This window comes from Eschrichtius robustus, chromosome 5 (assembly GCF_028021215.1).
Source record: "Eschrichtius robustus isolate mEscRob2 chromosome 5, mEscRob2.pri, whole genome shotgun sequence".
NCBI lineage: Eukaryota > Metazoa > Chordata > Mammalia > Artiodactyla > Eschrichtiidae > Eschrichtius > Eschrichtius robustus.
This window is the reverse complement of record NC_090828.1, coordinates 366,014-390,743: the sequence shown is the minus strand read 5'-3', so window position 1 is coordinate 390,743 and position 24,730 is coordinate 366,014. Positions and strand designations below refer to the sequence as shown.

The 24,730-nt window shown below is 50.3% G+C and overlaps 1 protein-coding gene across 4 annotated transcripts in view; it reads right to left on the bottom strand.

Annotated features, from left to right (window-relative positions):
* Nucleotides 1-599: 599 nt before the first annotated feature.
* The window catches only part of THAP4 (THAP domain containing 4), a 41,913-nt gene continuing 17,782 nt past the window's right edge, over nt 600-24,730 (bottom strand). For 3 of the 4 annotated variants that reach the window (XM_068544034.1, XM_068544035.1, XM_068544036.1), the window contains exons 3-6: nt 15,518-15,677; nt 13,998-14,107; nt 13,086-13,189; nt 600-889 (exon numbers count right to left, since the gene is read on the bottom strand). In XM_068544034.1, the coding sequence (XP_068400135.1) occupies nt 770-889; nt 13,086-13,189; nt 13,998-14,107; nt 15,518-15,677 (494 nt within the window). In that variant the 3' untranslated portion in view covers nt 600-769. Of the gene's footprint in view, nt 890-13,085; nt 13,190-13,997; nt 14,108-15,517; nt 15,678-22,985; nt 23,075-24,730 lie in introns of those variants that run through there. The other variant, XM_068544037.1, reaches the window with a different exon arrangement.

Genomic DNA, 24,730 nt, shown 5'->3' with positions numbered 1-24,730 from the left:
TGAGGCTCCTGATACCGTGCTGTGCTCAGGAAAGGAGAAAGGCTCTGTTTTGCTTTTACACACATGCTGAAGCGTTCGAGAGAAGTGACACTGTGTGTGGAATTCGCTTTAAGATGCTCCAGCCACAGAAAGGGGGGAAGAGCAGACGGAAGCACCGGTGTGGCCACACGCTGGCAGGAGCTGGAACCGGCTGAGGTCCAGGGGTCAGTGTATGTCTGGAAACTTCCATCGTAAACAAACAAATGAAGGCGATGTTATATTGCCGAGAATAAATCAAATTTACAGAATGATGATAAATTCACTACTATCCTCTTGCCTTGGGAACACCCTTCGTCCATATGGAAATGGGGTCCTTATACTCCCAGCTCTTTAAAAATAAAGGAAAATTAACTGCAATCCTTTTTGTCCTACCTTTGTCTTCACCTTGTTACTGACTACCGTAGATTTATAAATATCTTCAGATCTTGTCAAAATTGCACGAAGGAAAGGAGAGTCACCCTTTTTTAATTTTTTAGGGAAATGACTCTGAAAACAAATAGTCACCAGCAGATGAAAGAAACGTACTCTACGCAAGTGATAATATTCAAAATGCTCAGCCATAAAAATAAAGGCCTTTTATTTGGTTTTTCTGTGCCATTACAGGAACACGTGGCAACACCCTTGAACCCATGGTGACCTGTGGCCACACCCACACCTGCTGCGGCGTCTGCTGAGAAGCCGAAGTGTCACCACACAGGCCGGCCCCGCCGGGACTCAGCTCTACCTGGGGTCATGGGGTCACCTTCTTGTAGGTGACGTGCAGATGCTGAGTCAGGGGCTGAGTAGTGGTTGCCATGGAGACCGTCTGTTCAAGTTTGCCTTCGGAATTCAGCCTGAATTTTCGGGTAATCTGAGCAGAACAAAACAAATACAAAACACCTTAATTTTACCTTCCAAAGATTCAACAACCGCTGAGGTGCCACCACAGGCCACACGCTCCCGCGGCAGCTGCAACGTTTCACCTCAGTGGTCAGGGGCTTGTGAGCCAGGCAGTGTCCCCGCCAGGGGGTGCCAGACACTCGGCCGGCAGCCGTGACGGGCGTCCTGAGCCCTGGCCCCGCGCCCTCTCCCTGCTGCTCAGCTGTTCCCAAAAGACCGAGGTGAGCACGGGCGTCAGTCTCGCCGTCTGACTAGGGGCCGACTGTCCAGCGCATCCCTCTCCACACAGCTTGAACTGATGTCAGATGTGTTCTCAGAAGACTCGGTACCAGCACTTTTGGAACCCCCGATTCATCAGGGCCAATTACGGCAGCTGTTTCTAACAGGAACACAGATCTGCAGCATCCGAGCCCCCGATGAGAAAACGGGTTTGCCTGGAATGTCTGTGAGCAGAGGGTGAAAGCCCGACGACTGTGGAAGCCGCCTCCAGGGGTGGCTACCTGGCGCCAGAACTGGCAGGGGTGGGGGCCCACGAGCGCCAGAACCCCTGCTGGCCAGGCCCCAGCGACCTTCGGGCAGAGAAGAGAGGAAAGCCAGATTCCAGAGCCTGTTTAAAGCAGCCAGGCTGCAAGGCCAAGGCCTCAGGGGGAAGGGCGTGCAGGGGAGAGACCCAGCTCAGAGCAGCCGTCCCCTCTCAGAGGCTGGGGAGCCGGGTGGGTGCGCCCGACCCATGGGGCTGCACGGCACGGGCCACCCCCTGGAACCGCTAGGAGGAGGCGTCTAGAAGGAGGGGCCGCGGAAAACCACCCGGCTGTCGGTCAGGACCCCCTCAGGGCCGCACCCCAGGAGTAAGAGTTCCCCAGAAACAGACTGGGAAGTCCAGTTTCAAAGTAGTGCTGTCTCTGTGGACAGGATCTGCCCTTCCTGGACAAACCAGCAGAAGTGCAAGAACTGCCCTTTGGTGGGAGACAACATCAAACAAGGCCTCAAGTCACCCACGGTTTTCATGCGTGATGTCTAGAATTCAAGAAATTCAACAGAAGAGATGGAAACTAGAAGACAATGGAAGGACATCTTCAAAGCAATGAAAATAACTGTCCCCCTGGCATTCTGGCTGCAGTGAAAATACCCTTCAAAAGTGAAGGCAAAATAAAGACATTTTGAGACAAAAAACCCACAGAGAATTCACCGCCAGCAGGACTCCCCCCTTCTTTACACAAAACACTAGAGGAAGTTCTTCAGGTTTTAAGGAAAAGGGTGGAAGCAGAGATGCAGGAACGAAGGAAGAGCAGCAGGAGGGGTGAACGCGTGGAAAACTGTGCGGAACCCGAGGCTGGAAGTGAGGGTGAGCTGTCATGTATCCAGCCTCGTGGGGTCTCGTGTGCATGCGTAGCTACAACACGTGACGGCAGACGCAGAGGCGGGAGGAGGACACAGAGTCAGTGTCCCACGTCCCTGCTACTCGGTGGGCTCCAGGCACCAGCCCCACTTGGGCGGCTGCTGGAAATGCAGAGTCTCAGGCTCCGCCCCAGACCCGGTGCCTCAGAATTGCCACCCTGAGCCCCAGGGACCACCCCGCGTGGTGGTCCGAGCGGCCCTGTCCTAAGGTCCTTGCCACCGTCCACAGGTGTCAAAGGTCAACGCGCTGTCCTCGCCACGGTAACCGCTGAGGACGGGAGAGGGCTGCAGAGGGCAGGACGTGGGGGGGGGGGGCACAGCCCCAGACGAGGCGGACAAACAGAAAGCAGACGGGTGGCGGGCCAACATTCTCACACTGGGCTCGCTTCTTCAACTCCACGGCCTTTGTTCTGGAATTTAATTGAAAAACAAAGTCAAGGCTCTTACCCTTGAGACCACTGTGCAGAGGAAGCAGAAGTGCAGCGGAGAGAAACAAAGCCCGCGTTGCCCGCGCCACGGGCCACGCGCTCAGCTTCCGCAGGACAGCGGCTGCCTGGCCTCAGAGCCCGCGGCCCGCTGGGGGCCCGCTCCCCGGACGCCCCACCGCCGACGCGGGACACGGGCTCTCGCCCTCACGCCGGACGCCCGGCGCCACACGTGCCGGGGCAGCGCGGGCGGGGGCAAGGGAAATGCCTCCCCGGGGACCCGACGGCGGGCCCCCCGCGCCCCGTGAGCCTTTCCACGTTACAGGGGAGACACTGCGTATCTCTCACACGGAGCCCGCCCGACGGGCCGAGGCTGCGGTCACCCCCGAAAAGCCGCACCTGAGGACGGACGACCTGGCTTCCGGCGCGGCCCTGCACCCCCCGTGCCGCCTCCGTGCTGCCGCGCCGGCTGCTGGCCACGCCGCGAGGACGCAGCCCATTTCACCGCGCGCTGAACCGAGGGCCGCCTCTCCCTCGGCCTTCGGCTCTGCTTCTTCGTGCCGAAGTCTGTGAACATCCTGTAACAGCCACCGGGCGGCAAGACGCAGGGCAGCAGAAGGCGGGAGACGGTCACGGGGGAGACCCCACGGCGGAGACGCTGGTCCCCCACGACCTCCCCAGGTCCCAGCGAGAGGCTGTGTGAGGGCTGCCCGGCCGCCGCAGCACACGCTCGGGGCTGTGTCCAGCGTGGTGCCCTCAGCGACAACACCGCTCCTGCAGCGTGCCCCCGTGCCCGGGAACCACCTGTTAGGTTTCTCTGGGCTTGGCGGCCTCTTGGATGAAATTTCTTGTGCTATTTTCCACTTCAAATGAAAGTTATTTGGAAGAACTTAAAGTTGAGGCAGGTCGTAGATGACATCGCTCAGGCTCAGAACCAGACCTCTCGCGGTGCCCACGGCCTCTGCTGGCAGTGATCCCGAGGTCACGCCACGTCTACCCTCAGGATGAGAATCCACCTGAGCTGCAGACTGACCCTCGTTTAAACAGGTTTAAACAAGGTGGGGCTGGAAGCAACTGATTGCCTTTCAACCGTCAAAGCGGAGCCTGTCGGGGCCACTGGGTAAGCGGAAGCTGCGGGGGCCGCATTCTGGAGAGAAGCCCGCGCAGCTGGGGCCCAACTCCCACGGCAAAGGCAGGTTAGGAGGCCAAGGAGCCTCTGAGCACAGGGACAGAGGCCATCTTGACAACAACACGAGTTCTTACTTTAGCCAAGTGTGCTCACTTTTCCTCGACTGCACAGACCAAAGAGAAATATTACTGCAGAGAGAAGAAGCTTGATGTGAGAACTTCTTGATGTTTTAATGACTTCTCAAACTGTTTTTTTTTTTCTTGTTCCTGTTATGTCTTTTCCAGTAGGGAAAAGGTGGAGAAGGAAAGGCCAGGAGAGAGTAAGATGGATTTGACTTTGTTTTAGGTCCTAAAATAAAATACCGAGAAGCCACCCCGTACAACACTTGAGGCATCAAGGAGGGGGCTGAGTCACGAAGAAAGGGGCTGAGTTTGATAAACAAGGACATCAGGACACTGCTGGAGAATTACAGACAGTGCAGGCCTCATGTTTCTCTCACTGACTTGCAAGAGGGAGGGGATGTATGTACATATACAGCTGACTCACTTCACTGTACAGCAGAAACTAACACAACATGGTACAGCAACTCTACTCCAATTAAAAAAAAAAAGAATTAGAACAGATGCAGGCTGATTGCTGCCAATACCGGCTCCTTTCCCCTCCTTTGCCCCCTGCTTTATTGAGATATAACTGACATGTAACACAGTATAGGTTTAAGTTGAAACATGATGATTTGATACGTGTGTATATGGCGAAATGTTTACCGCGATAAGGTCAGTTAATACATCCATCACCTCACAGTTATGTCTTTTTCCTCTTAGCAAATTTCACTAATACAACAGAGCCCTGTCAACTCTAGTGCCGCACTGTCCATCTTACACCTGGACGTTCACACCCACTGAGCAACACCTGCCCATTTCCCCCACCTGAGCCCCCGTAACCAGCATTCTACTCTGTTTCTGTGAGTTTTCTTTCTTTTTTTTAAATTTCACATATACTGGGCTGGCCAAAAAGTGCCTTCGGTGTTTAAGTAAAAATAAAAGACACATTTTTCATTTTTACCAAGAACTTTATTGAACGACGTTTTCACCCTTTTGTTCCACTACCTTCTGCCATTTTTCAGGCACCTTCATAATCTCACCTTCCCAAAACTTTTTACCTTTTTGAGCAAAGAACTGTTCCAGGTGCCTTTTACAGTCTTCAAGGGAATTGAAATTTTTTCCATTAAGAGAATTTTGTGAAGACCTAAATAAATGGAAATCCGAAGGTACAACGTCTGGTGAATACGATGGATGAATCAGAACTTCCCAGCCAAGATGTAACAGTTTTTGCCTGGTCATCAAAGAAACATGCCGTCTTGCATAATCCTGATGGAAGATTATGCATTTTCTGTTGACTAATTCTGGACACTTTTTGTTGAGTGCTGCTTTCAGTTGGTCTAACTGGCAGTAGTACTTGTTGGAATGAATCGTCTGGTTTTCCAGAAGGAGCTCATAATACAGGACCCCCTTCCAGTACCACCATATACACAACATCACCTTCAGACCGGACTTTGGTGTGGTTGGTGGTCGTTTATTTCCCTTGCCCCACGATCTCTTCCCTTCCACATTATTGTACAGTATCCACTTTTCATCACCTGTCACAATTTGTTTTAAAAACGGAACACTTTCATTACATTTAAGTAGAGAATCGCACGTGGAAACACGGTCAAGAAGGTTTTTTTTTGCTTAACTTACGTGGAACCCAAACATCAAAGTGATGAACATAACCAAGCTGGTGCAAATGATTTTCAGCGCTTGATTTGGATATTTTGAGTATGTCGGCTATCTCCCGCGTGGTATAACGCTGATTGTTCCTAATTAATGTCTCGATTTGATCACCATCAACTTCAACTGGTCTACCCGACCGTGGAGCATTGTCCAGCGAGAAATCTCCAGCGTGAAACTTTGCAAACCACTTTTGACACGTTTGATCAGTCACAGCACCTTCTCCATATATGGCACAAATCCTTTTTTTGCATTTCGGTTGCATTTTTACCTTTCTTGAAATAATAAAGCATAATATGCTCAAAATGTTGCTTTTTTCTTCCATCTTCGATATTAAAATGGCTATACAAAAATTCACCAATTTTGATAAGTATTTACTTATTTATTTATTTGGCCGCGTTGGGTCTTTGTTGCTGCGCTCGGGCTTTCCTCTAGTTGTGGCGAGCGGGGGCTACTCTTCGTTGCGGTGTGCGGGCTTCTCATTGTGGTGGCTTCTCTTGTTGCAGGGCACGGGCTCTAGGCACGCAGGCTTCAGTAGTTGTGGCACGCGGGCTCAGTAGTTGTGGCTCGCGGGCTCTAGAGGGCAGGCTCAGTAGTTGTGGTGCACAGGCTTAGTTGCTCCACAGTATGTGGGATCTTCCCAGGTCAGGGCTCGAACCCATGTACCCTGCATTGGCAGGCGGATTCTTAACCACTGTGCCACCAGGGGAGTCCCAATAAGTCTTTTTATAAATGCACGCTGGTATGACAGCTGTCACGCACAATCTAACAAAATTGTTTTGGATGACGTTAAAGACAACTAAGTGCTAGAAGAGCCCTCTTAAGGAAAAAAATGAACGAACATTTTGGCCAACCCAATACAAAACATTCCAGAAAGAAATTAAAGAAGACATAAATAAATGGAAACACATCCCATGTTCATGGATTGGAAGACTTAATATCATTAAGAAACAAATACTACCCAAAGAGACCTACAGAATTAACAAAATTCAAATCAAAATGCCAATGATATGTTTTGTAGAAATAGAAAAATCCATCCTAAAATTCATATGGAATCTCAAGGGACTCTCAACAGATTTCAAAACTTACTACAAAATGACAGTGACCAAAACAGCGTGACACTGGCATACAAACAGACATACAGACCAATGGAACAGTTTTGAGAGCCCAGAAATAAATCCTTGCATATGTTATCAAATGATTTTCAACCAGGTTGCCAAGACCATTCAATGAGGAAAGGACAGCCTTTTCAATAAATGGTGCTGGGAAAACTGGATATCCCCTTGCCAAAGAATGAAACCGTACCCTTACCTAACATTAATACAAAAAACGAGTGAACAAAAAAAACCCTCAAAACGAATCACAGCCTTGAAGGTAAGAGCTAAAACTATAAAAACTCTTAGAAGAAAACATAGGGAAAGTGTAATGCCATCGGATTTGGCAATGCTTTCCTGGATACCAATTTATAGCCAATGAAGAAAAAGCAGACAAACTGTAATTCATGAAAATTAAAAACTTTTGTGCATCAAAAGATACTATTTACAGAGAAAAAATACAACCCACAAAATAAGAGAAATATTTGCCGATCATATATCTGATAAGGGATTCATAAACAGAATAACAGAGAACTCCTAAAATTCAACAACAGCAAAAACAAACAACCCAATTCAAAAATGGGCAAAGGATTTGAATAGACATTTTTACAAAAACGATATACAAATGGCCAAGAAGCACGTGAAAAGTTGCTCAATATCGCTATCATTTAGGGAAATGCAAATCAAAACTACAATGAGATACCACCTCACACCCATTAGGATGAGTGATATCAAAAAACCAGAAAACAGCAAATGATGAGAATGCAGATGAATTGGAACCCCTGTGCACTGTTGATGGGAATGTAAAATGGTGCAGGTAAAGTGATTGTGCACTGTTGATGGGAATGTAAAACGGTGCAGGTAAAGTGGCGGGTCCTCAAAAAATTAAAAATAAAATTAACCACGTGACCCAGCAATTCCTCTTCTGGGTATACACCCCAAAGAACTGAAAGCAGGTCTTGAAGAGATATCTGTACACCCATGTTCACAGCAGCTTCATTCACAATAGCTAAAAGGTGGAAGCAACTCAGTTATCCATTGATGGATGAATGGAAAAGCAAATGTGGTCCATCCATACACTGGAATACTACTGAGCCTTAAAAAGAAGGGAAATTCTGACCCAGGCTACAACATGGATGAACCTTGAGGACATTGTGCTCAGTGAAATAAGCCAGATGCAAAAAGAAAAATAACTGTATGATTCCACTGATGTGAGGTACCTAAGAGGTCAAAATCAGAGAGATGGAAAGTAGAGAAGTGGCTGCCAGGGGGTCAGGGGAGGAGAGGACAGGGAGCTACTGTTTAGTGGGCCCGAGTTTCAGTTTTGCAAGGTGAATGTGTTCTGGAGATGATTAACAATGTGAATATATTTAAGTGTAACCTTAAAAATGGTTAAGATAATTAAGTTTTATGTATCTATTTTTCCACAATAAAAAATACTGAAGAAGAAAAAAAAGTTGGGGGTGAAATAAACTCAAAAGAAATATTGCCAGACCTATACTACAAGAAATGCCACTAATGCAGGTTTAGAATGAAGGGAAATGATACCACAGGAAACTCTACAGAAGGAGAAAAGAGCAACACAAAGAGAAACTAAGTGGGTAACTATAAGAGATTACTCCCCTGCCCCCCCCAACTGTAATTTCTTTGAAAGTCAACCGATTATTTAAAGCAAAAATCCTAGTGTGAAGGTTTATAATGTATGTGGATACTTTTTATATGTAAAAGGTATGATGACAACAGCACAAAAGGAGGATAAAGGTAATTCTACACAGCTGTAAGATTAACACACACGTGAAGTGGGAAATGTAACAGTGTATCACTGATTATAAACAGACTTTGATAAATTTAGCATGCATATTGTTAGCCTTAAGTTAACTATTAAAAAAAAAGATACAGTTAAGCTAATAGAAGAAATAAAACAGAATGCTAAAAATACTTAGTTAACCCAAGAAAACATACTGAAGGAACAAAAGAGGAACAAAGCCAAGAAAGAAGCAGACAAATCAAGATGGTGGATGTACAACCACCCATACAAATACTTATGTTAAACATAAATGAACTAAATACTCCAATTAAAATACAGAATTTTCTGACTAGAGAAAAAAAGCAAGACTCTATAAGAAATGTACTGTAAGTATAGAGACACAATTTGAATGTGAAAAGGGTAGGAAAAAAGATATACTGTATAAATGATAAGCATAAGAAAGCAGGTGCGGTTACATTAGTATCAGACAAAGCAGATTTCCAGGTATAATATTACAAGCTATAAAGGACACTTCAGAAATATAATGCATATATCATCTGTATGCATCTAAATTACAGAGCTTCAAAATTATGAAGCAAAGATGGAACCAAAGAAAAGAACTGAAATATCTTCAGTCATAACTGGAGATTTTAATACCTCTCAGTAATTAGATACAACGAAGAACCCCCCCACCCCCAAATCCTCTAGTATATAGAAAATCTGATGACATTATCAATCAGTTTGACCTAACTGGCATTTTCAGTCCACTACAGCCAACAATTGTCAAATACTTATTCATTCTGAGTGCATATGAAATATTCACCAAGTTAGATCATATACAGGGCATAGAATAACTTTCAAACAGACCACGTTCTCTGGGTTTTATAGAACTGAATTAGAAATCATAGCAAGAAAGTCCTCCAATAGTTGGAAAATAAGTAACATTCTTCTAAATAATCCTGTTCAAGGAAACAAAATCATTGGAGAAATAAAATATTTTGAGTGAGGATAAAAATAATAAAAATGGGTTAAGGACTTCCCTGGTGGCGCAGTGGTTAAGAATCACCTGCCAATGCAGGGGACACGGGTTTGATCCCTGGTCCGGGAAGATCCCACATGCCACAGAGCAACTAAGCCCGTGTGCCACAATTACTGAGCCGGCGCTCTGGAGTCTGAGAGCCACAACTACTGAGCCCTTGAGCCACAACTACTGAAGCCCATGCGCCTAGAGCCCGTGCTCCGCAACAAGAGAAGCCACCACAATGAGAAGCCCGCGCACCGCAACGAAGAGTAGCCCCTGCTCGCCCCAACTAGAGAAAGCCTGCGTGCAGCAACGAAGACCCAACATAGCCAAAAATAAAGAAAGAAAGAAATTTATTTTTAAAAAGGGTTAAATATCAATGATCCAAATTTTTCCTTTAAGAAGCACCCCCCCCACAAACCAAACAAACAAACAAACAAAAAACAAAACAAAGAGGAAGAAATTAAACCTGGAATGATTAGAATAAAATAAATAATATGACACAAAAATTTTCCAATTTACATATTTCAGTAATACATAAATCCGGTAATATAAAAAATGACAGATCATCACAATCAAAAGGGGTTTATCTGAAGAATGCATGGTTGGCTCAACATCAGAAAACCTATTACTGTAATTCATCATGAGCATCTGTCAGAACTTAATACCCATTTATGATTTTTTAAAACTAGCCATACAACCATATATAATAAACAACAAGGATTTACTGTATAGCACAGGGACCTATATTCAATATATTACAATAAACTATAACTGAAAAGAATTAAAAAAAGAATATACACATATATATGCATAACCGAACCACTTTGCTGTACACCAGAAACTAACACAATATTGTAAATCAATTATACTTCAATAAAAAAAAAACTAGCAAGCTAACATCACACCCAGTGGTGAAAGACTGAACACCTGCTCCTAAGACAGAGAACAAGGTACCAACGTCTATTCCCACTACTTTTACTGAATACTATACTGGTGGTCCTATCCAGTGCAGTTAATGCAGGAAAAGAAATAAAAGGCATCAGAATGGAAAAGGTACTGTCTATAATAGCAAATGATATGATTGTCTATGCAGAAAATCCTAAGGAATCTGTTAAAAAACTACTAAAATAAATAAGTGAATTTAAGAAGGTTATATAAGATCAATCTACAAATATCAATTTTATTTCCATATACTACAAACAAATAATTGGAAAAATTTTAAAAATCACTTATAATAGCATCTAAAACCATGAAATTAGGAAAAATTTAACAAAATATGTGTACGGCTTGTACATTGAAAACTGCAAAACAATTTAGGGTGGAAAAAACCTAAATAAATGTAGACATTTACCTGATACTGATCACAAGACTAAGTTTGCTGAAGATGGCAGTTCCCCACGTTCATCTAGAAACTCAAGCAATCCCAGTAAAATTTTTTCTAGAAATTCACAAGCTGATTCTGAAATTCATATGGAAATGAGAAAGATCCTGGACAGCCAATTTTGGAAAAAGAAAAAGAAAAAAATTGGGTAACTTATATTACCCGATTTCAAGGATTAATACAAAGCTATCGCAATCAAGACAGCGTGGTACTGCTGTAAAGACAGCTTAGAGATCAATGGGATAGAACAGAGTCCAGGAAAAGAGCCACATAAATATAATGAGTTGATTTTCAATAAAGCCACCTACATACTTCAACAAATTAAGGATAATTTTCTTTTTAAAAAATGGTGCTGGGCGACTTCACTGGTGGCACAGTGGATAAGAATCCGCCTGCCAATGCAGGGGACACGGATTCGGTCCCTGGTCCAGGAAGATCACGTGCCGTGAAGCAACTAAGCCCGTGTGCCACAATTACTGAGCCTGCGCTCTAGAGCCCGCGAGCCACAACTACTGAGCCCACGTGCCACAACTATTAAAGCCTGTGCGCCTAGAGCCCGTGCTCCACAACAAGAGAAGCCACCACAAGGAGAAGTCTGCGTACTGCAACGAAGAGTAGCCCCCCGCTTGCCACAACTAGAGAAAGCCCATGAGCAGCAACAAAGACCCAACGCAGCCAAAAATAAATAAAATTGTAAAAAAATAAAATACAATAAAAATAAAGAAAATAGTGCTGGCACAACTGGATATCTATCTAGGAAAAAATGAAAGCATCTTGACCCCTACTTCACACCATACAAAAATATAAATTCCCAAATAATAAACCTTAAAGCAAAAGGAGACACTGTAAAAATTCTTGAAGAAAATGCAGGTGAAAGTGGGTGTTAGGCAAAAAATGTTAAGACAGGGCACAAAAAGCACAAACTGTAAGAGAAAAAACTGATAACAGAACTTCATCAAAAGTAAAACATTTTGTTAAAGCAATGAAATGGTAAGTTTTAAGTTGAGAGCACAGTCTTATCAACACGACTACCTGATAAAGGACTTGTGTCCAGAATACGTAACAAACTCTTACAGCTCCAAGATAAGGCAAACAAGCTGCTGGAGAAAAAGGACAAAGGATTTGAACGCTCAGGTCATGAAACAAACAATACAACGGCACATAAGCATGTTGAAAGGCTGAGCCACATCACTCATCACTGGGAAAAAAGGTAATTAACACCTCACTGCAACGCCACTCGGTAGCCACCAGGACGGCCTAAGTTCAAGGCCCAGCCCGGGACAGGGTGTGCGCTGCTGCAGGGCAGGGCTACAGAGTGGCAACAAGAACCACAAAGCACTTAAGACTCCACCATGGAGTGTCCAAGGCCTCTGTGGTTGACGCCATAAAGAAACCAACTTTGGTATCTACTGAAATACACCGAATAAGATCCGAAATCCCTGCAGCGCACCCCCGTGCTGCTGTGCGCGGCTACCTGCGGGGTCTCTGGCGCCCATCACGTGAAAATAAAAGTAAGAGAGACTAACGGTCTACGCGTAAAAAAGGAAAGCTGCGACAGCACAAGAAAATGGAAGAATAATTTTATCCTTTTGGAGCAGAAGACATCTTCCTGAGCAAGAGCCCAAATTCATACGGCATTTAGGAAAAGACCCCGAGAGGCAACTAGAGAAAGATGTACAGCCTGTGGGTAGAAGACATCGTCAATCAGGCTAACCTAAGTCACCGGATGGGGGTGTTGTCACAGATACAGCGGACGACAGATTGATATCCACAGAACATAAAAAATCTCCCAGAAATCAACAAGAAAATGACACCTCGCAGAAAAACAGGCAATGACTCTGAACATCAAGTATCGGAACAAGAAATACAAACAACCAGTGAGCACGAAGAATGCCCCCTCACTCATAAGTTAAATTTAAAACACCAATGAGATACCACCTTTTATTTATCAGATTAAAAAAATCAGAAATCCTGAAAACACACCGCACTGGTCAAGGAGTAGGGAACAAGGTCCCCCCCATGCAATGCTGGTGGGGACATAATTGTTCAACAAACCTGAGGACAGCCAACCGCGCACGAGCAGGGATAGATAATCACATCACGGCCTGTGTGAGCGCGAGAAAGAACCAGGTGACAGGAGACAGCCAGGCCTCCAGGATGGAGTGCAAAGGCAGGGGTGCCGCGCGGTCCCACCTGGCCTCACCTGCTCCACGTGGGGCTCCTTGGCGAAGGAGATCCTGGCAATGGAGTGGGACGCGATGCACAGCTCCTGCCCGTTCACCTCGCCCTCCTCCACCTCCACGATGCCTGCAAGAGACACCGTCAGTCCACGCAGCCTGCCCGGGGCTCCCGGCTGCCCTGCGCTGACCACCCTCCTTTGCAATCAAGGGCTCAACCAATCTGAACGTCACGGCCATCGAGGCAATAACTGCCCAGTCACCTGCGATGACCCCCCAGGTATCAAGAGGGAAAAGACACAACTCCTCCTGCAGCCAGGGCAGGTGATCTCTGGGGGTCGCCCTGACCCTGGCCCTCCCACTCCCCCCAGCGATCTGACAGGAGGGACACGAGGCCAGGGGAATGGACGCCCCTCTGGCTGCCCACCGATTTCCAGGCTGCCAATACCCTGGGCGGCTCGGCTGGCCCTGACTGTCCACCTGCTTCCTGGAAGTGAGCGCTCACTTGAGCCAGTGAGCAAGGTTAAGGGTCACGTAGGTGGGTGTTGAGTAATTTCGAATTCATGAACCTGGTTAACTATTTTAGGATGAATTCCCCCTGGGGGCAAAGCAAACTTCCAGACATAACTTTTGCTCCCTGGTCTAGGTACCCCCAGAGCCCCACCTGCATGGGAAGCTGAGCGACAGCACAGATGTGAGCGCAGAGGGCCGGAGATGAAGCCGGCCTGTTCCCACAGAGCCACTCCCGCAGCCCCCCACCTGCCGGCCCCCCACTCTCCAGCTCCCCCTGAGCCGTCCAAAGGCCCGACACTGTCCACCCTGAAAGGCACGCACGGGGCCACGTCTGCGGTCACATCGAAATCGGGGGGCAGATGCCACCCCACCTGCTGGCAGCACGCAGGGCACGTGGGTGGAAGGCAGGCCGGCAAGGGGAGTACCTGTGTTCTGGGCGCTGACGAAGGCCACCTTGTTGGTGTCGGGCTCCAGGCGGATGAAGCCACACTCCCTGTGCATGGGCTTGTGGGTGTCCGGGTGGAAGGCGTTGAACCTGGACGGGTAATGCGACAGGTGAAGCCCAGGTACCAGGTGCCCACCAGAGCACATGCCAGACTGTGGCCCGCCCCCTCCTCACTTGGCAAGCGTCCCACCCACTGAACGTGAAGCACTGCGTGGAAACACAGACACGTGTAAAGGGCGCCGTGCGGAGACACGGGAGACGACAGGTGCGGGCACCCCCGCTCCCCTGTCTCTCCTCCCTCCCCATCCTCCCACCAAGGCCTTTTCAGCCCCAGCACCGCACACACTTCTCGGCCTAAGCCCTCCACCCACACAGTAAAGTCCCAGCCAATGCCAGGCCTTCCCTCTTCTGAGCTATTATCTTGCTTAGGAGCCCAGTTAATTCATAGGGTAGGAGAACAGAGCAGGCGATGAGTCAGCGTCTTATCACCCGGCCACCACTGCAAGTTCACGGTGGTGGTAAGGTGGCTGCAAGTTCACGGTGGTGGTAAGAGCTGCCCCTCGACCCGAGAGCACTGACTCACAACTTCAACACCAACGCTTACAGTCTCACCAGCACGACGTGGGGGAATCTACGGCCGCTGCGGATGAGCTTCTGACAGGCTGGTGGTGTGGCTACGGCTTACACGCCCTCTTGCGACCACAACCCCTCACTGAGAAATACTTCTACTACATACATGTAGACCACGACATTGACCAAAATACGTATTTTCTATTCTATTTCATTTTTCTTTAATGTTAGTCACAAAACTGAGTGACCAGCATTAAAAGAAAATTAATTAATGCTAGTCATAAATGTCTCTAATGGGTTACAGCTCATAGTTTAAAAAGACTGCTTTCTATTAGGGGTTATTCTGCATTACCCAGAATTTCCACCTTTTGTTTATGTGCAGGATATTCTTTCCCTTCACCCATTCAGTCAAGAATAATGCAAAAAGGTATGAGACAATGTATCCTCCGCCACCTCCCCACCACCCCACGCCCCGGGGTGCCCCCACCTAGCCGCCCTGCCCTGCGACCCGCTTCCTCAGGAGTGGCAGGGAAAAGCTTTGCTGCACGCTACGAATCTGAGAGCCACGATACACCAGCTTCTCTGAGCCCTCGGCTGGCTCAGGGGTAGGACTAAATGAAAGCCGGGGCCCCTATTTTCAGTAATCTTGGGGTGACTGATTTCCACACAGGAATACCGCAGGAGATGAAGGATTTAATTGAGCACACGCACTTATCTCCACGTTTGGATTACCGAGCCTGAGATTCTGTGGTCACCTTCACGTTGTCTAAGACACAAGAAGGTACCATTTCCATCCAGTGTGTGTCTCAGGTGCCGGTGCAGGGCAGGAAGAGGGCACCTTTCGGAAACAGACCACCAGGTGCCCTCTGTACCTTCCCACCTGGCGTTCACCTGTCTCATCTCAGAGAGCAGTGCGGCAGGCGGACTCACGAGAAGTTCAGCATGGGCTGGCCCACGTGCGAGATGTGCACCTCCTCCAGGTAGTGGAAGGGCTGCAGGGTCGGGAAGGTCCCGGCTCCCGGCGGGTCTGACAGCCAGGTGCCCAGCATCCAGGACAGTGGCTCCACCACGGGGTTCATTTTGGGGGGCTCTGAGGATGGAAGGAAGAGGGCGTCAGCGGCTGCCGCCAGCGGTCCCCGGGGAGCTTTGTGCGGATACTCACACTCCGTACTGGGGCAGGCCCCAGTCACTGCAGCTCACCCTGCGGGGCCCTGAACACGCCACCAGCCACCTGTCAAGAGGGGGAGAAAAAGGCCAAGCAATTAGCAAATGTCATCTTGCCAGATGCAGCTTTGGAGCCCTGCAGCAGCCCGACACAGAGAAGAGAAGGAGAGGGCCTGGAGGGCAAGGAGAGCCCAGAGGCCCCGGGGCCTCCGAGGAGGGCTGGGAAAGCGGCAACACCAGGCCCCACGCCGGGTGAGCGTGCCCTGGCACGGCGGCCTGGCGATGGAGGTGAAGGGCAGAAGGAAGATGCGGGGAGCGGAGCGGGGGGCTTCGGGGCCAGCAAGACATGATAGCGCACGGTGCGGGCGAGACGCGACTGTGGACTCAGCTTCCCGGGAGAAGCCGAGGGTCTGCCCCAGCGGCTCCCGGTGGGCCTCCTTTAGACCATTACCCAAACGGAAAGGACCCTCAGAAGGACCCACCGTCACTGAAGAGTGAAGGATGACAGCAAGGCCTTGAATGGGGAGGAGCCAGGTGGCAAGGCCCCAGCGACAGGACCGCGGGCGAGGGTCAGGTGGCCGCTCCCACTGCCAGGGGCTCCCAGGCAGCAAGCCCAGCCCCACGCCCCAGTCCTACTGGCCAGCAGTCAGGGGATGGAGGCTGACTAAGGACCACGTGCTGCTGAGCAGCTTTTCAGAAACGGGCTCACGCGATTCTCACGCCCGCCGTGTACGGTGGACTCGCCCTGAGACCACGGGAAGGCGGGGCTGGCGCCCGCACCTGGCCCACCAGGGGCACAGGGACAGGTGGTCTGAGTCCCAGATGCAGCCAAAGTGCTCCTCCCGGTACGCCTGCTTCCCACACCCTGTCACGCCTCAAACCCAAGTGCTTTCAGGCAAACAGTGCAAGCAATACTAAGCAAAAGCAGAAGAGGAGAGAGGCCGGTGTCAGCTGAGCCGCGTGGGAGGCTACACTACTTTTTTTTCTTGGCCGCACCATGGGGCTTGCGGGATCTTAGTTTCCCTACCAGGAGTTGAACCCGGGGCCCTGGCAGTGGAAGTGCGGAGTCCTAACCACTGGACCACCAGGGAATTCCCAAGGCCACACTACTGATTTCTGGGTTCTATCAACAAGCTCCAAAATGCCAGAGCAAAGGAACCCGCTCCCCAGTCACACACACCAAGGGTATGGGAGTTCCGGAAGCATCTCGGCCTCTAAAATCACACAACCTTCGACTAGATTGAAAGCAGTCTGGGAGAATGACACCCAGGGGAAAAGGAGCTCGAAGGGCTCTGGTGGTGGAGAAGCAACAGACAGCATCTAAGAACAACTGGGAACCACGGAGGAGGGCCGAGCTCCCAGCCAGGCCTGGGCATGCGGCGCAAACCAGAGGGTGGGGAACAGGGACTCACACCTGTGACTTCTGAGCCTCACGAGGCAAAAAACGGGCAGGCTTCGGGGGGTGGGGCGGGGTGAAACTCCCCTTCTTCTCCAACCTGGCTATCTCTTCCGGTACTTCCTTTTCAAACTGCCCGTGGAAAGTTAGAAAGCGAGGATGGCAACACCGGAGCCTTGACTCATCAAACCTTCATAATTAGACAGCAAAAGAAATTTACATCAGGCTTCTAGTTACAATCTTTGATGGAAGCAAAGAACAGAGCTTCCGAATCATCAGTCTGGGCTCCAGCAGACCCTGCTGCTGCTGACTCTCGGGGACGCATGGCTCATTCATTCATCCGTGCGACGTGCCACACGATCGTCCAGGGAGAGGGGCCCAGCAGCCAGCGGACGGGAGACAGACACTCGTCCCGGCGAGGGGAGCCGGCTGGACACAAGGAGAAGTAGAAGGGGCGGAACCTCCCGGACACTAGGTGATGAGCCGGAAAGGGACCTGGGGGCTGTGGGGACCTTCTGCGATCTTACTAAGCGGGGCAAGTTTGGCCCCTGGTGGGCGGGGAGCAGAGCCCGCGCTGGGGACTGGAGCCGGCGGCTGCTCGGGGGGGGCGGACAAGCTGCAGACACAAGTTCCCGCAGACACAAGGCGGGCTGGCCTTGCTGGGCAGGAACAGGCAGCCAGCGTGGCTGGGGAGGGCCGGCTGGGAGAGCCTTGTGAGCCCCTGGAAGGGCTCCGGCCTTGACTCTGAGCAGAGCCTGGAGGTCTGAGCAGAAGGGCCGAGGCCTCTGGCTGCAGGAAGCAGCTGGTGGTAGAGGAGGGTGGCCCCCGCGGCCGCGAGGGAGGCGGCACGAAGGGTAGGAAGCCACGACCGGGCGGCAATCCTGCCCTCGGAGCACCCGAGAGAGACGGAAACACGCCCACCCGAGACCTGAACACGAGGCTCATCTGGGACATCCCAAATGTCCTCCAACGTCGAGGGAATAAACAGATCACGCAGACACAGAGTGCAACTTGGACACAAAAAGGAGGGAAGCTCTGGGCTTCCCTGGTGGCACAGTGGTTAAGAATCTGCCTGCTAATGCAGGGGACACGGGTTCGAGCCCTGGTCCGGGAGGATCCCACATGCCGCAGAGCAACTAAGCCCGTGTGCCACAACTACTGAGTCTGCGCTCTAGAGCCCACAAGCCACAACTACTGAGCCCACGAGCCACAACTACTGAGCCCGCGTGCCACAACTACTGAAGCCCGTGCACCTAGAGCCCGTGCTCCGCAAGGAGAGAAGCCACCGCAATGAGAAGCCTGTGCGCTGTAACCAAGAGCAGCCCCCGCTCGCCACAACTAGAGAAAGCCCGCACGCAGCAAAGAAGACCCAACGCAAACAAAAATAAATAAATCTAATAAATTTTTTTTAAAAAAAGGAGGGAAGCTCTAGATGAGGACGACCTTGAAAACGTGGACGACCTTGAAAATGCACGCTGAGAGAGGGAAGGCGGACGCTGAAGGCCACTCGGTGCACGATCCGATTTGTAGGAAATGCCAGGAGGGCAGGTCCACAGAGAAAGCAGAGCAGCATTCTGCACCGCAACACGGGTGGCAGGCTCCCCAGGGACGCGGGGAGGGAACGCAGATCCGAGGATCCTGAGGCCACCAGAGCCCTGCCTGCCGTCCAGGTACAGGCCGGGCCATCCAACACTGAGCCTGTGAAAGGTGGCTGGTCCGCTGAGACACGCTCTAAGTGTAAGACACACACTGAATTTCAAAAACTCAGTCCAAAAAAAGGAACTTCACGTAAATCAGCAATTTTCAAGTACTGGTGGTTACACGTTGAAATAATAATGTTTTATATAATATTGAGTTAAATAATTTACTAAAGTTAACTTCACTTGTTTCTCTTTACCTTTTTAATACGTTTAGTAGAAAATTTAAAATTAGGTAGGAACTCACACCACATTCCTGTTGACAGCACTGGAAAGGCCAGTTTTCAACACTCAGGGAATGCTGTCCTGTGAGTTCTCCCTGAGGGTGTTCCTAGAAGACAGACTTCCCCAAAAGGCGATGGGAGATGGTGGCAGAGGAGTTGCAGTAAGTCCTGAACACGTTCCACGGGACAGCAGAGGTGAGCACAGGGCATGGGTGGGGGGTGCCCCAGCCGCACACAGAGACCGTGGGAGAAGTGGGAGCCCGGGGGGCAGGGCAGGCCGGCCGGTCCCTCATGGAGAGTCCGTGGCCCCGAGGCTGCCCAACTAAGAACAGACCATGCGGGAAAGATTTACTTTAAAAACAAAACACAGCAGGCACACTATAAAGCACTAAGAACTAACACCAAACACACCTGAAGTCACATGTTGAAAGAAAAAGCTCTTCAGAATGAATCACAAAGCAAGATCCTCAACACTTGCTGTAAATAAGAGATACAAAGGCAAGCAGCAGGAAATCAGGCGTCATGACCCTAAAATCAGGTAAAATGAAGTTCAAGCCAAGACGCATTCAAGCAGACAAGGAACAGCTTCTCAGAATGCGAAGGGCGCAGGTCACCATGGCGATTATGTGTGAATACGCATGCACCAAATGCCGGCAGCGATGTTTATAAAGCAGACATTACTGAAGACGCTCAGATGTTGATAGAAAGAAACTAAAGGAAATCTCCATTCATGTCTCTCTATGTCCAAGTGAATAATATTCAAATAATGAAATAGAAAGCCTATACAATATAATTAATGAGGTGGTCCTGACATACACTGAACTTTGTAGCTTAAAACTAAAGAATACTCCTTCAAGTTCCTCTGAAAGACTCATGAAGACTTACCTTACAAGGGGTCAGAGAAAACCTGTAAGTTTCAAAAACTGAAAAGAGTTCCCACCATACTGTCCGATCACAATGAGAGACTAGAAATTAAAACAGTACAGATATTCCTTAAAAACATGTCACGAAAGAGACGCCAGACACAAAAGCGTACACATTCCACGACTCCACTTGTAAGAACGTCTAGATCAGGCCCGCGGATCTCCGGGAGGGGAGTCGGAGGCACAAAAGAGCCCAGGGGAGCTGGCTGAGAGGTCTGCACCCGTCAAACCTCATCCAGGGGACACCTAAGCTGTCTCACTCGTGTAAATGCTACCTCAGTAGAAACGTTAGGAGGTGAAACTTCCGTGAAACAAACAGGCATCAAAAGAAAGCAGAGACGCCCGCCTTTCCCTGGCCTGCTGGCCGTGCGACAACAGCACGGGGCGGCCTCGCCTCCTGGGTCTCGGGTCCCCGCAGGGGGACTGCTGCCCCGCAAGGACAGGCTCTCTGTTGCAGGTATTCTGGTATTTTAAGAGAAACCAGAAATATTGACTTTGGGGGTAAAATATCCCGGTTTCTAAACATGTGTTCAAATTAAAACAAGAACAGGCTGTGGTGAGTCCCACCCCCTCGTCCCCAGCGGTCCCGGTCCGTGAGCTGTCACAGCCTTGGCCTCACGACACAGGGCTTGTGGAGGGCCCGGCGCTCCCCTGGCCCCAGGGTCAGGGCCCGTGAGTGCCCCCCTCGCGGCCTCTCGTCCCTTCTCTCTTCCAGCCTGAGTGAGAGGCTGGTGACACCAGCAACCCCCCTGCAACCTGAACCAATGGCTTCCAGAGTGTCAAGGGACATTGCAGCTGCCCTCAGCTGGGTTTCTAAGTGAGGAAGGAGCTTTCTGCACTCTCTGAGATGCACAGGGAGCTGCTCTGGACACAGGGACGCTGCCCGCGTACGGACAGGCCCGCTGCCCTGATGTCAACACGAAACCAGCAGCCTGAACAGTGCAGGAGGAACAGCCCCAGGACCTGCCGGGAGAGGCCTGTAAGGACGCAGTTGTGGCGGTCCACGAGGAGGAGAGCACAGCCGGTCCAGCGGGAGAACGGGGCTGCAGAGACTGTGAAGTCTACTGCAGGGGTGCTCAGCCGTCCCCAGCCCCCAGGGGCCCAGGGACTCGCCGCAACACCGGCACCTGGAAGGTGGGGGGAGGCGGAGCAAAGACGGATTAAAGATGGACCTGGGGGGTCTCCACTGCACCCTCGTTTGCTAGGAGGCAAGAGAGGATGTTCTTATAAGAAACTCCAGCAAGACGCAGGAACTGCCTCAGGGACGCGGGGACGAGACAGGAGGAGCACAGGTGGGAAAGGGTTCCACGGAGGGTCCTCTGAAGGGACAAGAGCCCAGCTGCTCTCGAATGGGTGGGACGGGGCATGGGGGCGGCTGGCCGACATACGCAGAGCCCAGCTCGTCCCGGGAGAGTTGGGCTGGAGGGCCTGAGGCGGGCCCGGACCGCGCGGTGTACACCTGCAGGGTCATGGGACGAGATGGCAGCGCTGGCTGGCGGCCCACCACCACTGGTCCCGCCTGCCCTCCTCGTTCCGGGGTAGCGGCCCTGGGCCGGGTCTGAGCGAAGGCTACCACTCACCAGGCTCAGGCAGGGGAGGAGCTGGGTGTGCAAACCTCAGCCAGGTGAGGTGAAAGGCGGGGCTGACCAGTCCCGGGGATGGGGACCAGGGAGGTGGCCAAGGGGACTGAGGGTGGAAGTCAGACACCGGGAGGAGAGTCGCCAAAACCAGAACATGGGAAGCGAGGCTTAAGATGTGACGTAGGTTAGGGAGTGAATGAGGACAGAAGGTTGGGGGGGGGAGGCGGGGGGAGAAGTCCAGGTGCAGCTGGCGTCCTGGGGGGTTGGCACTGTCAGGGCGGCGGTATGGGCCACACGAGCCAAGGTGGACACTGCCACCAGCACGGGTCAGAACCACCAAAGAGGCGGACTCAGCCAGGCACAGGCCCCTGGACAGAGGGTGGCAGGGTGTTTCGGGAAGAGCAGGCAGGGTGGGGTGACTGCTGAGGGCCTTGCTCCCCACCTCCAGGAGACTCAGCCCCACACGCGCTCATCCGCGGACTCGGCAGGGCCGGATGGTGCACACGAGGCCATGTGGAGCCTTCCCGAGCCGAGGTTCCTTGAGTCCTCGGGAAACAGAACCCTCGCTCAGGTGTCGGCTGTCGCTGAGCACGGAGCTCACCTGTGATGGACACTGTCATCACACTGAGAAAGTGGAAGGGGCAGCAGTGTGTTTGTAAGACTGCATAGTAAAAAAGACTAGAAAATTCTAAGATGACTCTTCTTTTAAAAGCCAGAAGAAATACTGTGAGTAGAAATGGAGCGCTTGCTTGGAAAGGAAGGGGCATGTTGTTAAATAAACGTCAGGAGACTCCTGGTGCGGCCCGAGCGCACGGTTACAACCCAGAAGGTCCGACACCTGGCTCTGCTCCGAGAAACGCTTCAAATCCAGTCCTCCTGGGCTGCTGTCACTTGCTCTTAATCGTAATGAACTTCACCGTGGACAACAGTCAACAGGTGGGCGTGGGCAAGTCCCCGAAGGTTGGCTGCCCCGCCCCCACGCCGAGCTGCCACCGCTGGGGAGCCACTGCCAGCTCCTTGTGTGCACTGAAGTGTTGCAGGGCAGAAAGAGCAACAGGATACTTCTAAAATCCAAAGGTCAAGTGACATGAGCCTATACATATGCCAGAATCCATCCAACTATATCCTTAAGATTTGTGTATTTAACTCTAAGTTATACTTCATTAGAGAAACAAAAATAAAATGAATTTAAAAGTCAAACAAATGAGAAGTATAATAAATAGGAAATCTAGCCTACTTGCCACTTTCAACCTCTTCAAGTAAACCAGACAGGCTTTTCTATGCATTTTTTTCCCCCGATTTGATTTTTCTTTTATTAAGATCTCAACCAAAATGCAAAAACAAAAATTTAAATTTTCTCCAAGAAATTTAAATTTTCATTTTTTTTGGCTCAAGACAGTGAAAGCAGGCTTACCCATCCCTAAGTTTTCTACCCTCCAGACACCGTCAAGGTTCTTCAAGGTTGTTTTCTGCCAATACACGGGAAATGTTTGCACCTGGCTGTTAGCAGCTCGACAGGAAGTGACTGCCAAACCTGAAGGATGCATTCTGGGAACTGTAGTTCCATGATAAAAGGGGATTCCTCAGGAGAAAGTGGAAGACAAGGACAGACCAGAGACGACCAAATCTTAGAGCTGAGAGGGGCTTTGGAGGTCAAGGTGAATTTATGAAAGTCAGACAGGCCAGAGGGGCGAACCGTGTGGAACAGAGCCAGGAGTGGGGCCTGCACCCTCCGCTGCTCCCACTGATGACCAGAGGGGACTGCCCTGTTCAACAGGGAAAGCACGTGGGCCAAGCACGCAGCAAAGGCTCTTTCTGGAACACACACTCTGGAAACTCCTGCCGTGTCCCCTTCTGTGTCTCCTGGCAAATGTGTCAGCAGACAGGCCCAGGACCCCCAGGGGCAGGAAATGAGCACACCCGTCCATTGGGACCTAGGGACCGATGCCTTCCTGGTGCCACCCACGCCCACATCGCTTTGCGTTGATGCCAGCATTCCCACCAGGGCACAGAGAAAATGACGCCAACTGCACACACATAGGGTACAGAGCCCAGGTGGCCCAGCCAGTGCTGGCTGTCCCAGGCAGAGAGGGCATACACGCAGCACACATGGTCCGGCTGGTTCCCACTGGACGGGCACCCCAGGGGAAACTGTTCTTTTAAAACGATGGCAAGGCCTTCACTTCATCACCCAGGAAATGGAAAGGCACCCATGCACACAGGGGGAAAAAGGAAATGACAGAAAATAGAGCATATTTTCTATAAAATACAAAAGACATAAAAAGAGGCCAAATTATTATTATTTGCGGGTAAATGTTATGGTTGGTTATCTAGTTAATCCAAAAGTCTCAACTGAGAAACTATTAGAATTAATAAGTGGATTTGTTAAGGTGGCAGTTACTAAAATGGGCAGCTTTCCCGCAAAATAAACTCAACAGGGGAGGGGCCGCCATCTTCCACTCTGACACGTAGAGCTTAGAAGTCATAACTCCTGTCTTTACAAGAAAAACACTGAAAGAACTGAAAATCAATGACTGTCCTTGGACCCATCAGAGAAGTGCGGCCACAGATGTCTCCCCCAAACCTGCAGAAACGTGCTCACCTGGAGCAGAAGCTGGCGGGAACCCTGGACCAGATGCCGGGCTGAGTGCGCGAGACTGAGAGAGTAAGCATCTGTGGGGCCACAGTCCTGCAGGCCCCGCACTTCCACGGTGTTTATTTCCAGAAACCCACCAAGTTCTCATCACAAAAAGCCAAGAAAAAAATCACCTGGGTCCTTGGCAGGGGTAGGGGAAGGGAACCATGTTGAAATAAGCCCAGAGCATTCTCCAAAACAAAGGCCTGTTCTGCAGTGAAAAGACTTCACCAGAGCTTGATCTCACCTGGGGGAAGGGCTCTTCCCCACTCGGCCCGCTGGCCTTCCGGTCTTACCCCAGGGAGGGGAAAGAAGGGGAAGAAACACTTGTGAAGGTCACAGCCCAGGAATACAGGCCACTAAAAGGCTGAAATTTAATCATAAGATTATAAAATGCTTCCCTTCCCCCTCACCAAGACTCAGGGCTCCAGCATAACAACAGGATTACAGGGGAAAATGCCCCAAGGTACGGACTCTATGAAAACAGTCTTCAGAGAAACCCAAAGACAAGAGGGGAGACAAAA